Raw genomic sequence first — 15,903 nt, forward strand, 5'->3', positions numbered from 1 at the left:
TCCGCTTGTTGTCCGGATGCCGAAGATTGTTTAAGGTTAGAATGAGCTTTGTTTGGGGTGGCGTGCGGTGGGGTGTGGCGGTGCTTCTCCCCTTTTGGGGGCGGCTTGGGTGGGCCTGGGTGATGGTGGGTCTCAGGCCCGGGCTGTTATGACTGGAGTGATTATGTGGTTTGTTTGTTGTTTATTTGTTTTTGTTTGTTGTGTTCAGTTTTGTTTGTTTTGTTTTGTTCTTTTCTTTATTTGTAGGTGCCGTCTGGGGTGGGGTGGGTGGGTGCCTTCGGGTTGCCAAGTGGCTCCCTGAATACGCTGCGGGCCCCGGACCCGGTGAACATCGGGCCCTCCTGCTCTGTGGCGGATCCCAGGAAACAGGGGTGCCTGTTGCAGCCAATCCTTGGCTGCCCTCTCCGGGGGAGCCTCTCTCCCCCGGTCTCATAGACCCCCATACCCCTCTCCCTTCTGGCTCCTGTCCACAGCACACATTCACACACGTAGGGTTTGAGGGCGGGTGTGTTCTGTGGGGGGCGGCGGATGGGTCCACGTAGGTGGTCCCCTCTGCTGCAGTCTGCAGCCCCCCGCCCTTGTTTTAATTACACCTTGGACATCACTAATCATGAGACACACATACACACACACACACACACATTAGGTTTTGGGAGGTGATAGCACTGAGTGGCATCTGGTGGGCGGGGCTCTTTGGGTATGTAGGCTGCCCGGAGGGCCACGCTCCCAGTTCCACAAGGTTGCCTGCCCCTCAATTTTAAATGCTCACTATTAGGAAATATGAAAGAGCCAGAGGGGAGAGGGGAGGGGTCTTCCCGCACCCCTGTTGCCTGGTTGCTGCCTGGGGCGGGGGGTCCAGGAGGAGGAGTTGTCCTGCTGGTTCGGGGTCTGTGGTGGCTGGGGGGCTGCTGGCCCCCGGATGTGCCCACTGCGTCACACTCCAGTGGAGGTGGGGGATGGATGCATGTGCTGTGCGAGTGTGTGTGGATGTGTTTTTATTTATTTTTTATTATTATGTATTTATTTATTTATTTATTTATTTATTTATTTATTTATTCATTTATTCATTATGTTATTTTATTTTATTTATTTATTTTTTTTATTCCTTATATGATTTACGGGGTGACTGGGTCTGGGTCCTGCTGTCCTCTGGCCTGCTTGTGCTGTTCCTGATGGGGGGGGGGCATTGCTTCTCCCCCCTGCTCGCGGCCTCACCCACCTGTGGGCACGTCTTGACTCCCGGGGCGCTTGCCCAGGAGCACTGGGGCAGGCGCTGGCCCACTGCGCTTGGCTGTCTGGGGCGCCTGGCCCTCTCGGGTGTTGGGCGGGGCCCCTGCCGGGGGGTTTGGTGGCGCTCGGGCTCGCGGGGGCCGGTTCCGGCGCACGGCCCATGTCTGGGTGGCGGGGGCCTGGTGGGGCTGGTAGGCTGCCGCCTCTGGTCGCCGGGGGGCTCTGCCCGATGCTTGTGGGGGCTCTGTCCGGGGGCTTCCTCTGCTGTCTTCTGGGGGGATGCGTGGTTGTCCCTATGGTGGGCTTCCCGGGTTCTGTGCTCCTTGGGGGCTGTTGGTGGCCTGGGTCTGGGGGCCCTCTCGGCCTGCTTCTGATTGCTGGGGGGGGGGGGGGGGGGATTGTGATTGCATGTTCATGCACACACACTCACACACACACACACACACTCACACACACACACACACACACACACACACACACACACACACACAAACTCTCTCTCACACACACACACACACACACTTACACACACACAGACACACACACACACACACACACACACACAAACTCTCTCTCACACACACACACACACACACACACACACAAACTCTCTCTCACACACACACACACACACTCACACACACACAGACACACACACACACACACACACAAACTCTCTCTCACACACACACACACACACACACACACACACACACAAACTCTCTCTCACACACACACACGCACACAAACTCTCTCTCTCACACACACACACACACACACACACACACACACACACACAAACTCTCTCTCACACACACAAACACACACACGCACACGCACACACGCACACACACACACACACACACACACACACACACACACACACACACACACACACACACACACACACACACATTCATTAGCCCAGTAGCATGCTCACTAAGCAGTCCTGTGGTTTAAGGTCACCTGTGTATTAAATGAGATTGCTGCTGCTTGTGTTTTTTGTTTGTTTGTGTGTTTGTTCTCTGCTTGTCTGCTTCCAGATGCTCCTGGTGCTTCTAAGGCTGGATTCCCCACGAAAGCCGTGGATCGTCTTCAGTTTTGTTTTTACAGGTGTAGCAGCTGGTTGTCGGATTTTTCATTGTTTTTTATGTTTGTCTCTTCATGTTTCTGTTCCTTTTTTCCCTTCTTCGCTCTCCCTCTCTCTCTGTCCCCCGGTCCGGTTCAGCACTATCACACGACGCACTCAGCTTTTCACCAGACAACATGGCCTCGGTGGTGTGGTGGTCAGCAGCAGTGAAGACCAGGGGTCCGTTGCACAAAAGTAGGATTTAGACATCCAGGATGAGTTACTTAGCCAGGTTCAAGGAATCCAAAACATGGCGCCCGGGCTTAGTTGGTTGCACAAAGGCCAATCCAGGATGAGCAGACACGGATTCATTAAGCCAGGTGAAAGCGATCCTGGATAAGTGCTGCACACGGCTTTCTTAAATAGACCCCACGATCGATCATAGATTCACTGATTCACCATGGCAACAAGGGCGGCGTATTTCTACCCAGCAAGAATTATAAAGAATTATAAATGGAAGCATATGAAGAGGTGAAGGAGAAAATAAAACAAAAAGGAAATACTGCCACAGTTAAAAATCAAAGGGAGCAAGCGTGGCAAACCATTGCTGACTGCCTGAATGTGTAAGTAGTGCACAAATACACACTCACCACTCCACTGAAATCATCACAATTAGGCTACAATCCAAATAAAATGTTAATCAACATATTTGTAACCTACTTTGATTATGAATAAGTTGAAATTGACTGCATGTGAGTGAAACTATCTAAATGTAACTCCGTGCTCCTCCACTGTTTGTGTGTGTGTGTGTGTGTGTGTGTGTGTGTGTGTGTGTGTGGGTGTGTGTGTGTGTGTGTAGATTTAATATGACTGGGCCAAAACGGACATGGCAGCAAGTCAAAGTGAAATATAAGAACATCCTGCAGAATGGGAAGTCCCCTGACAAATACTTAACAAGTGCACTTTTTATTAAGACTGTGCCTGCCCACACATTGCCTGTACTGTGCATTAATTGGTTTAACATCTTATCATTTCAGATGGTCTGCAATGCTAACTATTTGATCAGTAATGTTGTGGCAAAGTGGCCCGGCTCGGTCCACGACTCCCGAGTGTTTCGGAACTCAGAGATCTATCGGCGCCTATCACAAGGTGAGCCACAGAACCTCTGTTGATAACCACTTTTAACATCATGGCTGTGTTAAGACTGTCACTACTTATGAGGTTGTGATGGTAACATTTTGTATTCGCAGGTGAATTCCTGGGTGTATTGCTGGGTGACAGAGGGTACGCCTGCCAGCCTTTTCTGCTCACTCCATTTGCAGACCCTCTGGAGGCACAACTGGCACACAACCATGCCCATGCCAGAACAAGGGCCCGGATAGAAATGACATTTGGCCTACTGAAGGCACGCTTTCAGTGTCTGACCCACCTGAGAGTCAGCCCAGACAGGGCATGTGATACCACTGTGGCGTGTGCTGTCCTCCAGAATGTGGCCTGCCTGAGAAAGGAGAGGGCCCCAGAGTGCCAGCTCTCATAGACTGGGACAGTCCTGCCATCTTCCCGGATGACGACTGTGGTCGGCTGGTCAGAGACCAATATGTGTTAAATTATTTTAATTAATATGCATGTTGATTTAAGTTGGGCCTGCAATGGCAGAGGAATCTTTGTTAGGTTTTTTGTGCTGTATAGGCAAGGCAATTTTATTTGTATAGGCCATTTTTACAAACGGTTTGTCTCAAACTGCATGCTCTGATTCTGTGCTTTGTCTTGTAGAGCACTGTGTGACTTCAGTTTTGAAAGGAGCTGATGGTTTACTTGCTTTGATTCATCCTTGTTCAATAAAGGAACATCATGGTACTCTCTAATGTGTATTTATATTTATATGGTGATGTACTTTATGTGTAGTCTGTGGGAAACTAAATTATCTAGTGGTTCATCTAAAATCATCAGTTATCTAAAATGTTTGCAATTAATGATCACAAATGTTTCAATAATGATAGTATAGTTAAATGTTTTAACAATGTTCTAGGCTGTGGAATAAATATTGGTTTCCATTTGTGGCGACCGCTGACTGAGATAAGGAATGAGATTAAATAGATCCTGGAACTTAGCCTGGTCTGGAGCAGGCTAGCTTCACAGAATAAATCTCCATGGTAACTTAGGTCTGAACATATCCCACTTCCCTCTATCCCACTTTTGTGCAACCGGATCACGGATAAGTTGATCAATGATAGCCAACATATCCCCGTTTAATCCCTTATCCTACTTTTGTGCAACGGGCCCCTGATGTTTCAGGTGTTTTCTAAAGATGTTGCTGATGAGACTCTGCAGAAAGCAGCTGGTCTGAGTGCAGGAGATGATGTGGGACAGCAGTTAGAAGAGGAAATGTTCTTCAGTCATCACCTGACAGCTGGGAACCACACCTGTTTCTGACCTGCAGGGACGGAGGGTGGAGGAGGAGAGGGTGGAGGAGAGAAGGGAGGAGGACAGAAGGAAGGAGCAGAGAAGGGTGGAGGAGAGAAGGGAGGAGGAGAAAAGGAAGGAGGAGAGAAGGAAGGAGGAGAGAAGGAAGGAGGAGAGAAGGAAGGAGGAGAGAAGGAAGGAGGAGAGAAGGAAGGAGGCCAGAAGGAAGGAGCAGAGAAGGGTGGAGGAGAGAAGGGAGGAGGAGAAACGGAAGGAGGAGAAAAGGAAAAAGGAGAGAAGGGAGGAGGAGAGAAGGAAGGAGGAGAGAAGGAAGGAGGAGAGAAGGGAGGAGGAGAGGGGGGAGGAGAGAAGGAAGGAGGAGAGAAGGAAGGAGGAGAAAGTGGAGGATCCCATCCACAATTTTCCCACTTTTTCCCGTTTTGCCGGAATCCCTTTCGACTAATGAGAGCCAAACATCATTGCACACTGATGGAGGTCGTTGCGCACGCAGCGGTGTGCTTTCTATGCCGGTCGGACCATCGCTGCTAGACTAGTAGCGAACCGAAATTCATGACGGAAACGGAAGAATAACAGTCCAGCACAGCAGTAATATGTGTGTCTAATGCCTTCGGCATCGGCACCCATAATAACCAGTAACACTTGGTTTTATCGACTGGTCTGAATATGTGAAAACCCTCATTCAAAGACCTCGATGGAGCGGCAGCAGAGTAACCGGGTCACCTGCAGGTCTCGGTTCCACCTCCAGATGCTGAAAACTAGTTCCTGACGTACTGCGCTCGTGCCACGGCGTTCCCCCGGGAAGTTTGAAGCCAAAACTTAGTTTCTACAGCTTCTTCTAAAGAATGAGAAAGCAAACTGAAAACTTTGTTCATTTAATATTTCCCAGCCTGTTCTTTTCTTGTGAAGTTGAATCTGAAAGTTTTCTTCTTGTAGCCAAAGTATATGTGCCTCTACTTAAAAAGAGGTTCTGTGTACTTTAGCAGCCTCTGAAGGAGAGTCAGAAAGCATCAGTCATACCTGAACACACCTGTTCTAACGCACAGACAGCAGAGAAATGTTTTCAGATCAGTTTGTTGTTCATTAACATGGAGGTGTGTTCTAACATGAACTCCACCTTCCTGTCCCGCCTCCATCACAGCTGGACTCTGCTCTGACTGCTTCCTGGAAACAGCTCACCTGTGTCTCAGTCTGTGGAGCGGAGAGGCTTCTTCTTCTTCTTCTTCTTCTTCTTCAGCTCTGAACAAAGTGTAAGTTCAAACTTTCCTGTTTGTTTCTGCTCTGTAATGTTGGAGAACACGTTCACTTCTTATTTCAGAACAAACTTTGATCAGTTTGTGTTTATAGACAAATCTACACGATGATCAGCTTATTGATTAACTGGTGTGGTGGAAATTTTAGTAAGGCACAGAGTCGGTTATTCTCTACTGAGGAGATTAGCTTTTAATAATATCTTGAAAGGCAGAACAGTACAAGGTACAGAGCTGCTCTGACCACTGAGACAAAAACTATTCGGTTATAATGCACATTGCTGCGTCATCGCTCCTCGGGTGTAGGTGAGCATTCTTATCTATTATCTTATCTTGCCAACCTTTCATCCTTAACTAGAGTTAAGGTTGCCCAGAGACGGCTGTAAAACCAGCTTCACCCCCCCTAAAGTACAGTTTTACCATTTTAATAAGGTGCAGAGAATCAGAGCCAATCAGAGGAGGAGCAGCTGATCTTTTTACAGCCAAATGATGGAAAGGAAGATGTGAGCTGCTGTGCAGATGAATGATGTGTGTTTCCTCTGCAGAAGAAGGTAGAAAGTGTGTGTGAGCTGCTGTGAGTTCAGCAGCATGGATCAGAGTGAGGACACTGAAACCTCTCTGTGTGGGGAACATGAGAGCCAGAGCAAAGCTCAGAGGTGAGGTGACCATCTCTAACTGTCCATGACTCTCCTCCATGTCCCAGCTCAGCGCTCACAGCACCAAACCACCTTTATTCACAGGAAGGGACAGAGACCTGGACCCAGGAGGGGGTCCTCACAGAGCCACTTGTTAAAGGATCACCCACTTTTCAGCTTACAGGCCTCGAAAGCAGAGTAAGTTAGCATCAGGTCATTGGTTTAGAGGTTATTAAATATATCATGCATGCAGGCTGAAAAGTGTTTTTTTTCCCATCAGGATCCACCAGGAACCTGAACCTGAACCTGAACCTGAACCTGAACCTGAACCTGAACCAGAACCTGAACCTGAACCCAGCTGTGTGTCCTTCAAGAGCAACTGGTCAATGGATCGTCCTATTGACTTCAAATCAGACCCACATCCGTCCCCTCAGAGGTGAGCTGAGTGTAAATGCTGTAACAGAGTAAAATACAGCAGCTGAGGGTCTCTGGTGATTGGTCTGAATCTGAGGGTTAAAAGCCTCAGAGTGTGTGTGTTTATCAGCATTGAGCTCTGTAAGATCACAGAGCTGCCACCAGGGGGAGCTGTAACATTGTTCCACAGCAGCCACACTGACTCTCTGACAGGCCGTCTCACTGCAGACTCAAACACTATCACTGATACTTTAGTTTGAAGAAAACAAGTGTTTTTCTGTCAGGATCCATCAGAGACCCATACCTGGACCTGGACCCAAACCTGGACCTGGACCTGGACCTGGACCTGGACCTGGACCTGGACCTGGACCCAGCTGTGTGTCCATGCAGAGCAACTGGTCAAATGATCGTCCTATTGACTTCAAATCAGCCCAACATCCGTCCCCTCAGAGGTGAGCTGAGTGTAAATGCTGTAACAGAGTAAAATGAGTCAGTTTGAACAGTTTTTACTCCAACATGTGTTTAATGTGAGCTCAGCTCTGTTTCACATCCATTTCTCTGTTCATATGTGAAGCGGTGTGTGTTGGATGTTTTCCACCAACACTGATGGAGGTGGTACAAATCTAAGACCTGATATAGTCTTGTGGTCTAGGATAGGGCTGGGCGATATGGACCAAAACTCATATCTCGATATTTTATCTCAATATCTCGATATCCGATATTATAACGATATTAAAAGGAGAAAAAAAAACGTCTCAGTGAACTGCACACTTTACCCTTTACCGCGGCTCAAATGAACAGAAACAGCAGCTTACCGGCATCTCTCCAGACGGAGTGCTTTGCATTACTTTTTCAAAATAAAAGCCCGTGTGAACGGACTTTTACAATCATTACAATAATACAATAAATAATTGCTAGTTACTTACCAATAGCCAAATGAAGTCGGTGACCAAAGCATTGCATCCTGGCATCATAACAATCATTTAAACAAAACCATGGCGGACACGGTGCAAGTGGAGAGTGAGCAGTTAGTAGCTAAAAAGAAACAACATGGCTCTGTTATTTGGACGTACTTCGGGTTTCGAATTACCGACGAACAGCAAAGCGACGCGATTTGCAAAGAGTGCAAGAAAATGGTTACAACAAAAGGTGGAAACACTACAAATCTCTTCACCCACCTGCAACAGAACCACCGACTGCTGTATGAAGAGAGTGTCAAACTACGTGGTTCTGCTGCTGTAGCCAAAGGCTCTCAGTCCCCTTCTGTCTCTCTCCCAAAGCAAAGCTCGTTGGAAGCTTCATTAATCAGTGCCGTGCCTTATGACCATAAAAGTAAGAAGTGGCGCGATATAAGGCGGTGGCATTCCATATTGCCAAGGATATGGTCCCCATAGCCGTGGTTGAGAAATGGGGTTTCTTAAATATGTTCAAAGTCATCGACCCATGGTACAAATTGCCCAGCCGTAATCATTTTGCTAGGGAAGTTCTCCCAGAGATGTATGCTACGTACAGAAAAAACTTAGCGGAAAGACTAGCTAAAGTGACGCATTTTGGGTTAACAACCGACATGTGGACAAGCCGCACATGCGAGCCGTAGCCTATATGTGCCTAACCGTGCACTTTATTGAAGATGGGGAGATGAAAACGGCGTGCCTGCAAACAAGCTACTTTCCCGACAACCACACTGGCGAACACATTGCAGAGGCGCTTCAACATGCTCTCGTTAACTGGGGGCTTGACTGAAGGGACTCGTAGCCATAACTACAGATAACGGGAGCAGCATCAAGGCGGTGGAGCTGAATAAGTGGCTGCCTAGAGTGCTGCGTGGGTTGAAGAAATACGTAGGCTCTGACAGAGAGCGTGCGGCGCGGAGAGTAAACAAACTAAAGATTGTTATCTCCTCATTTAAATCGGAGAAACAACTTTGTATATTGGACAAATCATCTTTAAAATTGCACACCATTAGCAGTTTATGCATGCAATAATATTTAGGACGCTTAAAATATGTATTAAAAAAAGTAGCTCATTCTTAGTTTATTAACAACACAAAAATATTTATGTGGTAGTGAATGCTCTCCTCGTTACTCTTTGGCTGGAGACGGAGCATGCAGAGATTTGAGAGAGAGGCAGAAAGAGAGAGAGAGAGAGAGGTAGGTAGATGAAATAGCGTTCGCAACGCAAAATCAAAATAATATAATATTATAATACCGGTAAAGCGATATTGTCTCAACTTCATATCACTTTCAAATTTGTACCGGTATAACGCCAACTACCGGTATATCGCCCAGCCCTAGTCTAGGAGTATAATGAGAGTCTATTTCATCGAGCTGACTGTTCCTTGGGAGGAGTTAGTAGCAGAAGCATATTATAGGAAAAAGCTTAGGTATGTGGAATTGGGGGCAGAAGCAGAGCAGCGAGGATGGAAGGCCAGAATCTGTCCAGTGGAAGTAGGATGTAGATGATTTGTTGCAAAGTCTGTTGTCTCATTGTTGAGGGAGCTGGGTGTAAGTGGACAGAGTGTGAGGAAAATAGTGAAGTAAGTGTCAGATGAGGCAGTAAAGTCCAGTCAGTGGATTTGGATTAGAAGAAGAAATAGCAGCTGGGGGCCCAGCAGGGGGAGCACTTAGGGTAAACAGACTCTTGGAAGAAGCAAAGAAGAAGTTCAAGATATTTAAGTGGAGGGTGTGGCCCATGTGAGCCTTTTGAAACCAGGCGGCCATTTTAGGTGAGTTGGCCTGTATGGCTTTGTTTTTGCTGATGTTTTTATTGATTGTAGGACTGTTTAGGTGAGTTTGTCTGCTGAATCTGCTAGTGTGTCTTGTCCTGCCTCCACCTCTGGCAGTCTCTATACTTTCATTACCCCCTACCGGAACCAGGGTTTGAATCCCATTACTTGAGACTTGGATCAGTTGTTGACGTCTCTGATGAGACTAATTAGCTGCATCATGTGTGTGATGTGATGTTTTAGTTCAGTCCTGCAGCTCTTTGTGAAAACAAAGGGAGAATATTGCTGAATATCTGTCCACTGATGTGGCTTCTTCACAGGATGCTGATTATGCAGTGAACAGGGCGGCTGATGCAGAAATATTATGTTTTTACTGATCTGATGAAAAACACTCAGAGCCAGTTAACATTTGGCATCAATGGAGTGTGAAGAATCTCAGTTTTCCAACAGGACGTCACACGTGCAGCCACTTCTATACAGCAGGAAGCTGTGCAGGAAGCAGCTGAGGGTCGCTGGTGATTGGTCTGAATCTGAGGGTTAAAAGCCTCAGAGAGTGTGTGTGTTTATCAGCATTGAGCTCTGTAAGATCACAGAGCTGCCACCAGGGGGAGCTGTAACATTGTTCCACAGCAGCCACCCTGACTCTCTGACAGGCCGTCTCACTGCAGACTCAAACACTATCACTGATACTTTAGTTTGAAGAAAACAAGTGTTTTTCTGTCAGGATCCATCAGAGACCCATACCTGGACCCAAACCTGGACCTGGACCTGGACCCAGCTGTGTGTCCTTAAAGAGCGACCGGTCAAAAGACAATCCTATTGACTTCAAATCAGCCCAACATCCGTCCCCGCAGAGGTGAGCTGAGTGTAAATGCTGTAACAGAGCAAAATGAGTCAGTTTGAACAGTTTTTACTCTAACATGTGTTTAATGTGAGCTCAGCTCTGTTTCACATCCATTTCTATGTTCATATGTGAAGCGGTGTGTGTTGGATGTTTTCCACCAACACTGATGGAGGTGGTACAAATCTAAGGCCTGATATAGTCTTGTGGTCTAGGAGTAGATTGAGAGTCTGTTTCATAGAGCTGACTGTTCCTTGGGAGGAATTAGTAGCAGAACCATATGAAAGGAAAAAGCTTAGGTATGTGGAGTTGGGGGCAGAAGCAGAGCAGCGAGGATGGAAGGTTAGAATCTGTCCAGTGGAAGTAGGATGTAGGGGATTTGTAGCAAAGTCTGTTGTCTCATTGTTGAGGGAGCTGGGTGTAAGTGGACAGAGTGTGAGGAAAATAGTGAAGGAAGTGTCAGATGAGGCAGTAAAGTCCAGTCAGTGGATTTGGATTAGAAGAAGCAATAGCAGCTGGGGGCCCAGCAGGGGGAGCACTTAGGGTAAACAGACCTTTGGAAGAAGCAAAAGAAGAAGTTCCAGATATTTAAGTGGAGGGTGTGGCCAATGTGAGCCTTTTGAAACCAGGCGGCCATTTTAGGTGAGTTGGCCTGTATGGCTTTGTTTTTGCTGATGTTTTTATTGATTGTAGGACTGTTTAGGTGAGTTTGTCTGCTGAATCTGCTCGTGTGTCTTGTCCTGCCTCCACCTCTGGCAGCCTTTATACTTTCATTACCCCCTACCGGAACCAGGGTTTGAATCCCATTACTTGAGACTTGGATCAGTTGTTGACGTCTCTGATGAGACTAATTAGCTGCATCATGTGTGTGATGTGATGTTTTAGTTCAGTCCTGCAGCTCTTTGTGAAAACAAAGGGAGAATATTGCTGAATATCTGTCCACTGATGTGGCTTCTTCACAGGATGCTGATTATGCAGTGAACAGGGCGGCTGATGCAGAAATATTATGTTTTTACTGATCTGATGAAAAACACTCAGAGCCGGTTAACATTTGGCATCAATGGAGTGTGAAGAATCTCAGTTTTCCAACAGGACGTCACACGTGCAGCCACTTCTATACAGCAGGAAGCTGTGCAGGAAGCAGCTGAGGGTCGCTGGTGATTGGTCTGAATCTGAGGGTTAAAAGCCTCAGAGTGTGTGTGTTTATCAGCATTGAGCTCTGTAAGATCACAGAGCTGCCACCAGGGGGAGCTGTAACATTGTTCCACAGCAGCCACCCTGACTCTCTGACAGGCCGTCTCACTGCAGACTCAAACACTATCACTGATACTTTAGTTTGAAGAAAACAAGTGTTTTTCTGTCAGGATCCATCAGAGACCCATACCTGGACCCAAACCTGGACCTGGACCTGGACCCAGCTGTGTGTCCTTAAAGAGCGACCGGTCAAAAGGCAATCCTATTTACTTCAAATCAGCCCAACATCCGTCCCCTCAGAGGTGAGCTGAGTGTAAATGCTGTAACAGAGTAAAATGAGTCAGTTTGAACAGTTTTTACTCCAACATGTGTTTAATGTGAGCTCAGCTCTGTTTCACATCCATTTCTATGTTCATATGTGAAGCGGTGTGTGTTGGATGTTTCCCACCAACTCTGATGGAGGTGGTACAAATCTAAGGCCTGATATAGTCTTGTGGTCTAGGAGTAGAATGAGAGTCTATTTCATAGAGTTGACTGTTCCTTGGGAGGAATTAGTAGCAGAAGCGTATGAAAGGAAAAAGCTTAGATATGTGGAGTTTGGGGCAGAAGCAGAGCAGCGAGGATGGAAGGTTAGAATCTGTCCAGTGGAAGTAGGATGTAGAGGATTTGTAGCAAAGTCTGTTGTCTCATTGTTGAGGGAGCTGGGTGTAAGTGGACAGAGTCTGAGGAAAATAGTGAAGGAAGTGTCAGATGAGGCAGTAAAGTCCAGTCAGTGGATTTGGATTAGAAGAAGCAATAGCAGCTGGGGGCCCAGCAGGGGGAGCACTTAGGGTAAACAGACCTTTGGAAGAAGCAAAAGAAGAAGTTCCAGATATTTAAGTGGAGGGTGTGGCCCATGTGAGCCTTTTGAAACCAGGCGGCCATTTTAGGTGAGTTGGCCTGTATGGTTTTGTTTTTACTGATGTTTTTATTGATTGTAGGACTGTTTAGGTGAGTTTGTCTGCTGAATCTGCTCGTGTGTCTTGTCCTGCCTCCACCTCTGGCAGCCTTTATACTTTCATTACCCTCTACCCGAACCAGGGTTTGCATCCCATTCCTACTTATCTTTACCTCTTCTATTTCTATCCCCTACCCGATCCAGGGTTTGCATCCCCACCCCGCTGTGACTGGTGTGCAGTTGGTGAGAGGCTGGGGTAGCTTGTGACTGTGGAAAAAAAAAAAGATGGTTGTTGTGGTGTGAGGGGCAGTGATGGCTGGCATTAGGGGGGTGACTCTGGGATGCCAGTGATCACTCTCTAGCCTCCTGGAGGTGTCGTAGGCCCAACTAGACGAAACACTGATGAAAGGAGGTTCCCACCTGATGACCCCAATGACATGTTGGTCAGCACTGCTCACTGATCTATATTATAGGGAATTATTCACTGAGTCTGGTCCATTTTTTTTTCTTTAGCACATGTTTCTTGTGTTTACCTTAAATGGCTGTCTCTGGGATTTCCAGTGAAAACCCAGAGACAGCCTCTGATCCACTGCTCACATCCACACATCCCTTCATGGAGCTTCAGCTTGTGTTGCTCTCTGTGTGGACAGACACAATGTGAGCTCATTCTTCATGATTCCTCCACAGAGTGGACCAGCAGAGCTCAGAGGGTCCCGGTGGTCCGTCTGCCCAGCAGCATCAAACACAGCTGGACTCCATATTTATGGTCTGTACATGTGCAACAACTACTTTCCCATCTGTTCTGCTCACAGCCATCTCCATGCTGCACTCTGTAGGCCAGCGGGTTGTCAGTGTGTCCAACATGGATCTAATGTTTGGCTCCATGGTTTCAGTCTGATGGGCTCATTCATATAGTTTTCTGTTCCAGCTGCTGGAGGACAACATGCTCACTTTTGTGAAGGAGGAGCTGAAGAAGATGCAGAAGGCTCTGAGTCCAGATTACCCAGAATGCTTAGAGAGTCAGAGGGAGGGTGAGGATGAAGAGCAGAGGAGCAGCAGAGAGGCATTAGTGAAGATCACAGCTCACTTCCTGAGGAGAATGAAGCAGGAGGAGCTGGCTGAGCGTCTGCAGAGCAGTAAGAGGATTTCTCTAAAGGTTTAACCTGCTGGATAAATGACACATTTACTGATGTCTCAGCACACAGAACAGCAGATGCTCAGATACTCATTCTGTACAGGGTTGAAATGTCTGTTTACTGATGTTATTTCTTGTCTTCATTCAGATCTTTGTGGACGTAAAGTTAAATGTGCCCTGAAGAAGAAGTTCCAGTGTGTGTTTGAGGGGATTCCTAAAGCAGGAAAGCCAACCCTTCTGAATCAGATCTACACAGAGCTCTACATCACAGAGGGAGGGAGCGGAGAGGTCAATGATGAACATGAGGTCAGACAGATTGAAGCAGCATCCAGGAAAGCAGGCAGAGCAGAAACATCCATCAGACAGGAAGACATCTTTAAAGGCCCACCTGGAAGAGATGAACCAATCAGAACAGTGCTGACAAAGGGAGTGGCTGGCATTGGGAAAACAGTCTTAACACAGAAGTTCACTCTGGACTGGGCTGAAGGCAAAGCCAACCAGGACATCCACTTCATGTTTCCATTCACTTTCAGAGAGCTGAATGTGCTGAGAGAGAGAAAGTTCAGCTTGGTGGAGCTTGTTCATCACTTCTTTACTGAGACCAAAGCAGCAGGAATCTGCAGCTTTGAACAGTTCCAGGTTGTGTTCATCTTTGACGGTCTGGATGAGTGTCGACTTCCTCTGGACTTCCACAGCAAGGAGCCCCTGACTGATGCTACAGAGCCCACCTCAGTGGATGTGCTGCTGACAAACCTCATCAGGGGGGGGCTGCTTCCCTCTGCTCGCCTCTGGATAACCACACGACCTGCAGCAGCCAATCAGATCCCTGCTGGCTGTGTTGGCATGGTGACAGAGGTCAGAGGGTTCACTGACCCACAGAAGGAGGAGTACTTCAGGAAGAGATTCAGAGATTCAGAGCAGGCCAGCAGGATCATCTCCCACATCCAGACATCCCGAAGCCTCCACATCATGTGCCACATCCCGGTCTTCTGCTGGATCACTGCTACAGTTCTGGAGGATGTGTTGGACACCAGAGAGGGAGCAGAGCTGCCCAGCACCCTGACTGAGATGTACATCCACTTCCTGGTGGTTCAGGCCAAAGTGAAGAAGCTCAAGTATGATGGAGGAGCTGCGACAGATCCACACTGGAGTCCAGAGAGCAGGAAGATGATTGAGTCTCTGGGAAAACTGGCTTTTGAGCAGCTGCAGAAAGGAAACCTGATCTTCTATGAATCAGACCTGACAGAGTGTGGCATCGATATCTCAGCAGCCTCAGTGTACTCAGGAGTGTTCACACAGATCTTTAGAGAGGAGAGAGGGCTGTACCAGGAGAAGGTGTTCTGCTTCATCCATCTGAGTGTTCAGGAGTTTCTGGCTGCTCTTCATGTGCATCTGACCTTCATCAGCTCTGGACTCAACCTGATGGAGGAGCAACAAACAACCTCTGTGAGGTCAAAACTATTAAACAAACCTAATCTGAATTATCTCCATCAGAGTGCTGTGAACAAGGCCTTAGAGAGTCCAAACGGACACCTGGACCTGTTCCTCCGCTTCCTCCTGGGTCTTTCCCTGCAGACCAATCAGAGGCTCCTACGAGGCCTGCTGACACAGACAGGAAGTAGCTCACAGACCAATCAGGAAACAGTCTGTTACATCAAGGAGAAGATCAGTGAGGATCTGTCTGCAGAGAGAAGCATCAATCTGTTCCACTGTCTGAATGAACTGAATGATCGTTCTCTGGTGGAGCAGATCCAACAGGCCCTGAGTTCAGGAAGTCTCTCCTCAGATGAACTGTCTCCTGCTGAGTGGTCAGCTCTGGGCTTCATCTTACTGTCATCAGGAAAACATCTGGATGAGTTTGACCTGAAGAAGTACTCTGCTTCAGAGGAGGCTCTTCTGAGGCTGCTGCCAGTGGTCAAAGCCTCCAACAAAGCTGTGTGAGTACAGATATAGAGGGATGTGTATGAATATCCTGCTGCTGTTTCTATAGGAGAGAAAGTCCCAGATTTATCTCATTATTCCCTCCTCAGGCTGAGCGGCTGTAACCTCTCA

The 15,903-nt window shown here is 47.5% G+C and overlaps 1 protein-coding gene across 1 annotated transcript; it reads left to right on the top strand.

The window, feature by feature from the left end:
• The first annotated feature begins 7,338 nt into the window (after window positions 1–7,338).
• On the top strand, window positions 7,339–15,903 carry LOC142384497 (NLR family CARD domain-containing protein 3-like). The gene is made up of 6 exons (XM_075470775.1): window positions 7,339–7,471; window positions 10,469–10,600; window positions 11,950–12,081; window positions 13,404–13,482; window positions 13,645–13,852; window positions 14,000–15,903. The coding sequence occupies exons 1-6, from the start codon at window positions 7,404–7,406 to the stop codon at window positions 15,790–15,792; spliced, it is 2,412 nt and encodes an 803-aa protein (XP_075326890.1). The 5' UTR covers window positions 7,339–7,403; the 3' UTR covers window positions 15,793–15,903.

This window comes from Odontesthes bonariensis, chromosome 7 (genome assembly GCF_027942865.1).
Source record: "Odontesthes bonariensis isolate fOdoBon6 chromosome 7, fOdoBon6.hap1, whole genome shotgun sequence".
In the NCBI taxonomy this organism is placed as follows: domain Eukaryota; kingdom Metazoa; phylum Chordata; class Actinopteri; order Atheriniformes; family Atherinopsidae; genus Odontesthes; species Odontesthes bonariensis.

Bases quoted from the DNA above. Each gene is read 5' to 3' on its own strand.
- LOC142384497 (XM_075470775.1), top strand. From the start codon at position 7,404: ATGCAGAGCAACTGGTCAAATGATCGTCCTATTGACTTCAAATCAGCC. The intron at 13,483-13,644 runs GTCTGTACATGT...TTTCTGTTCCAG, and splicing joins AGCTGGACTCCATATTTATG to CTGCTGGAGGACAACATGCT. The intron at 13,853-13,999 runs GTAAGAGGATTT...GTCTTCATTCAG, and splicing joins GGCTGAGCGTCTGCAGAGCA to ATCTTTGTGGACGTAAAGTT.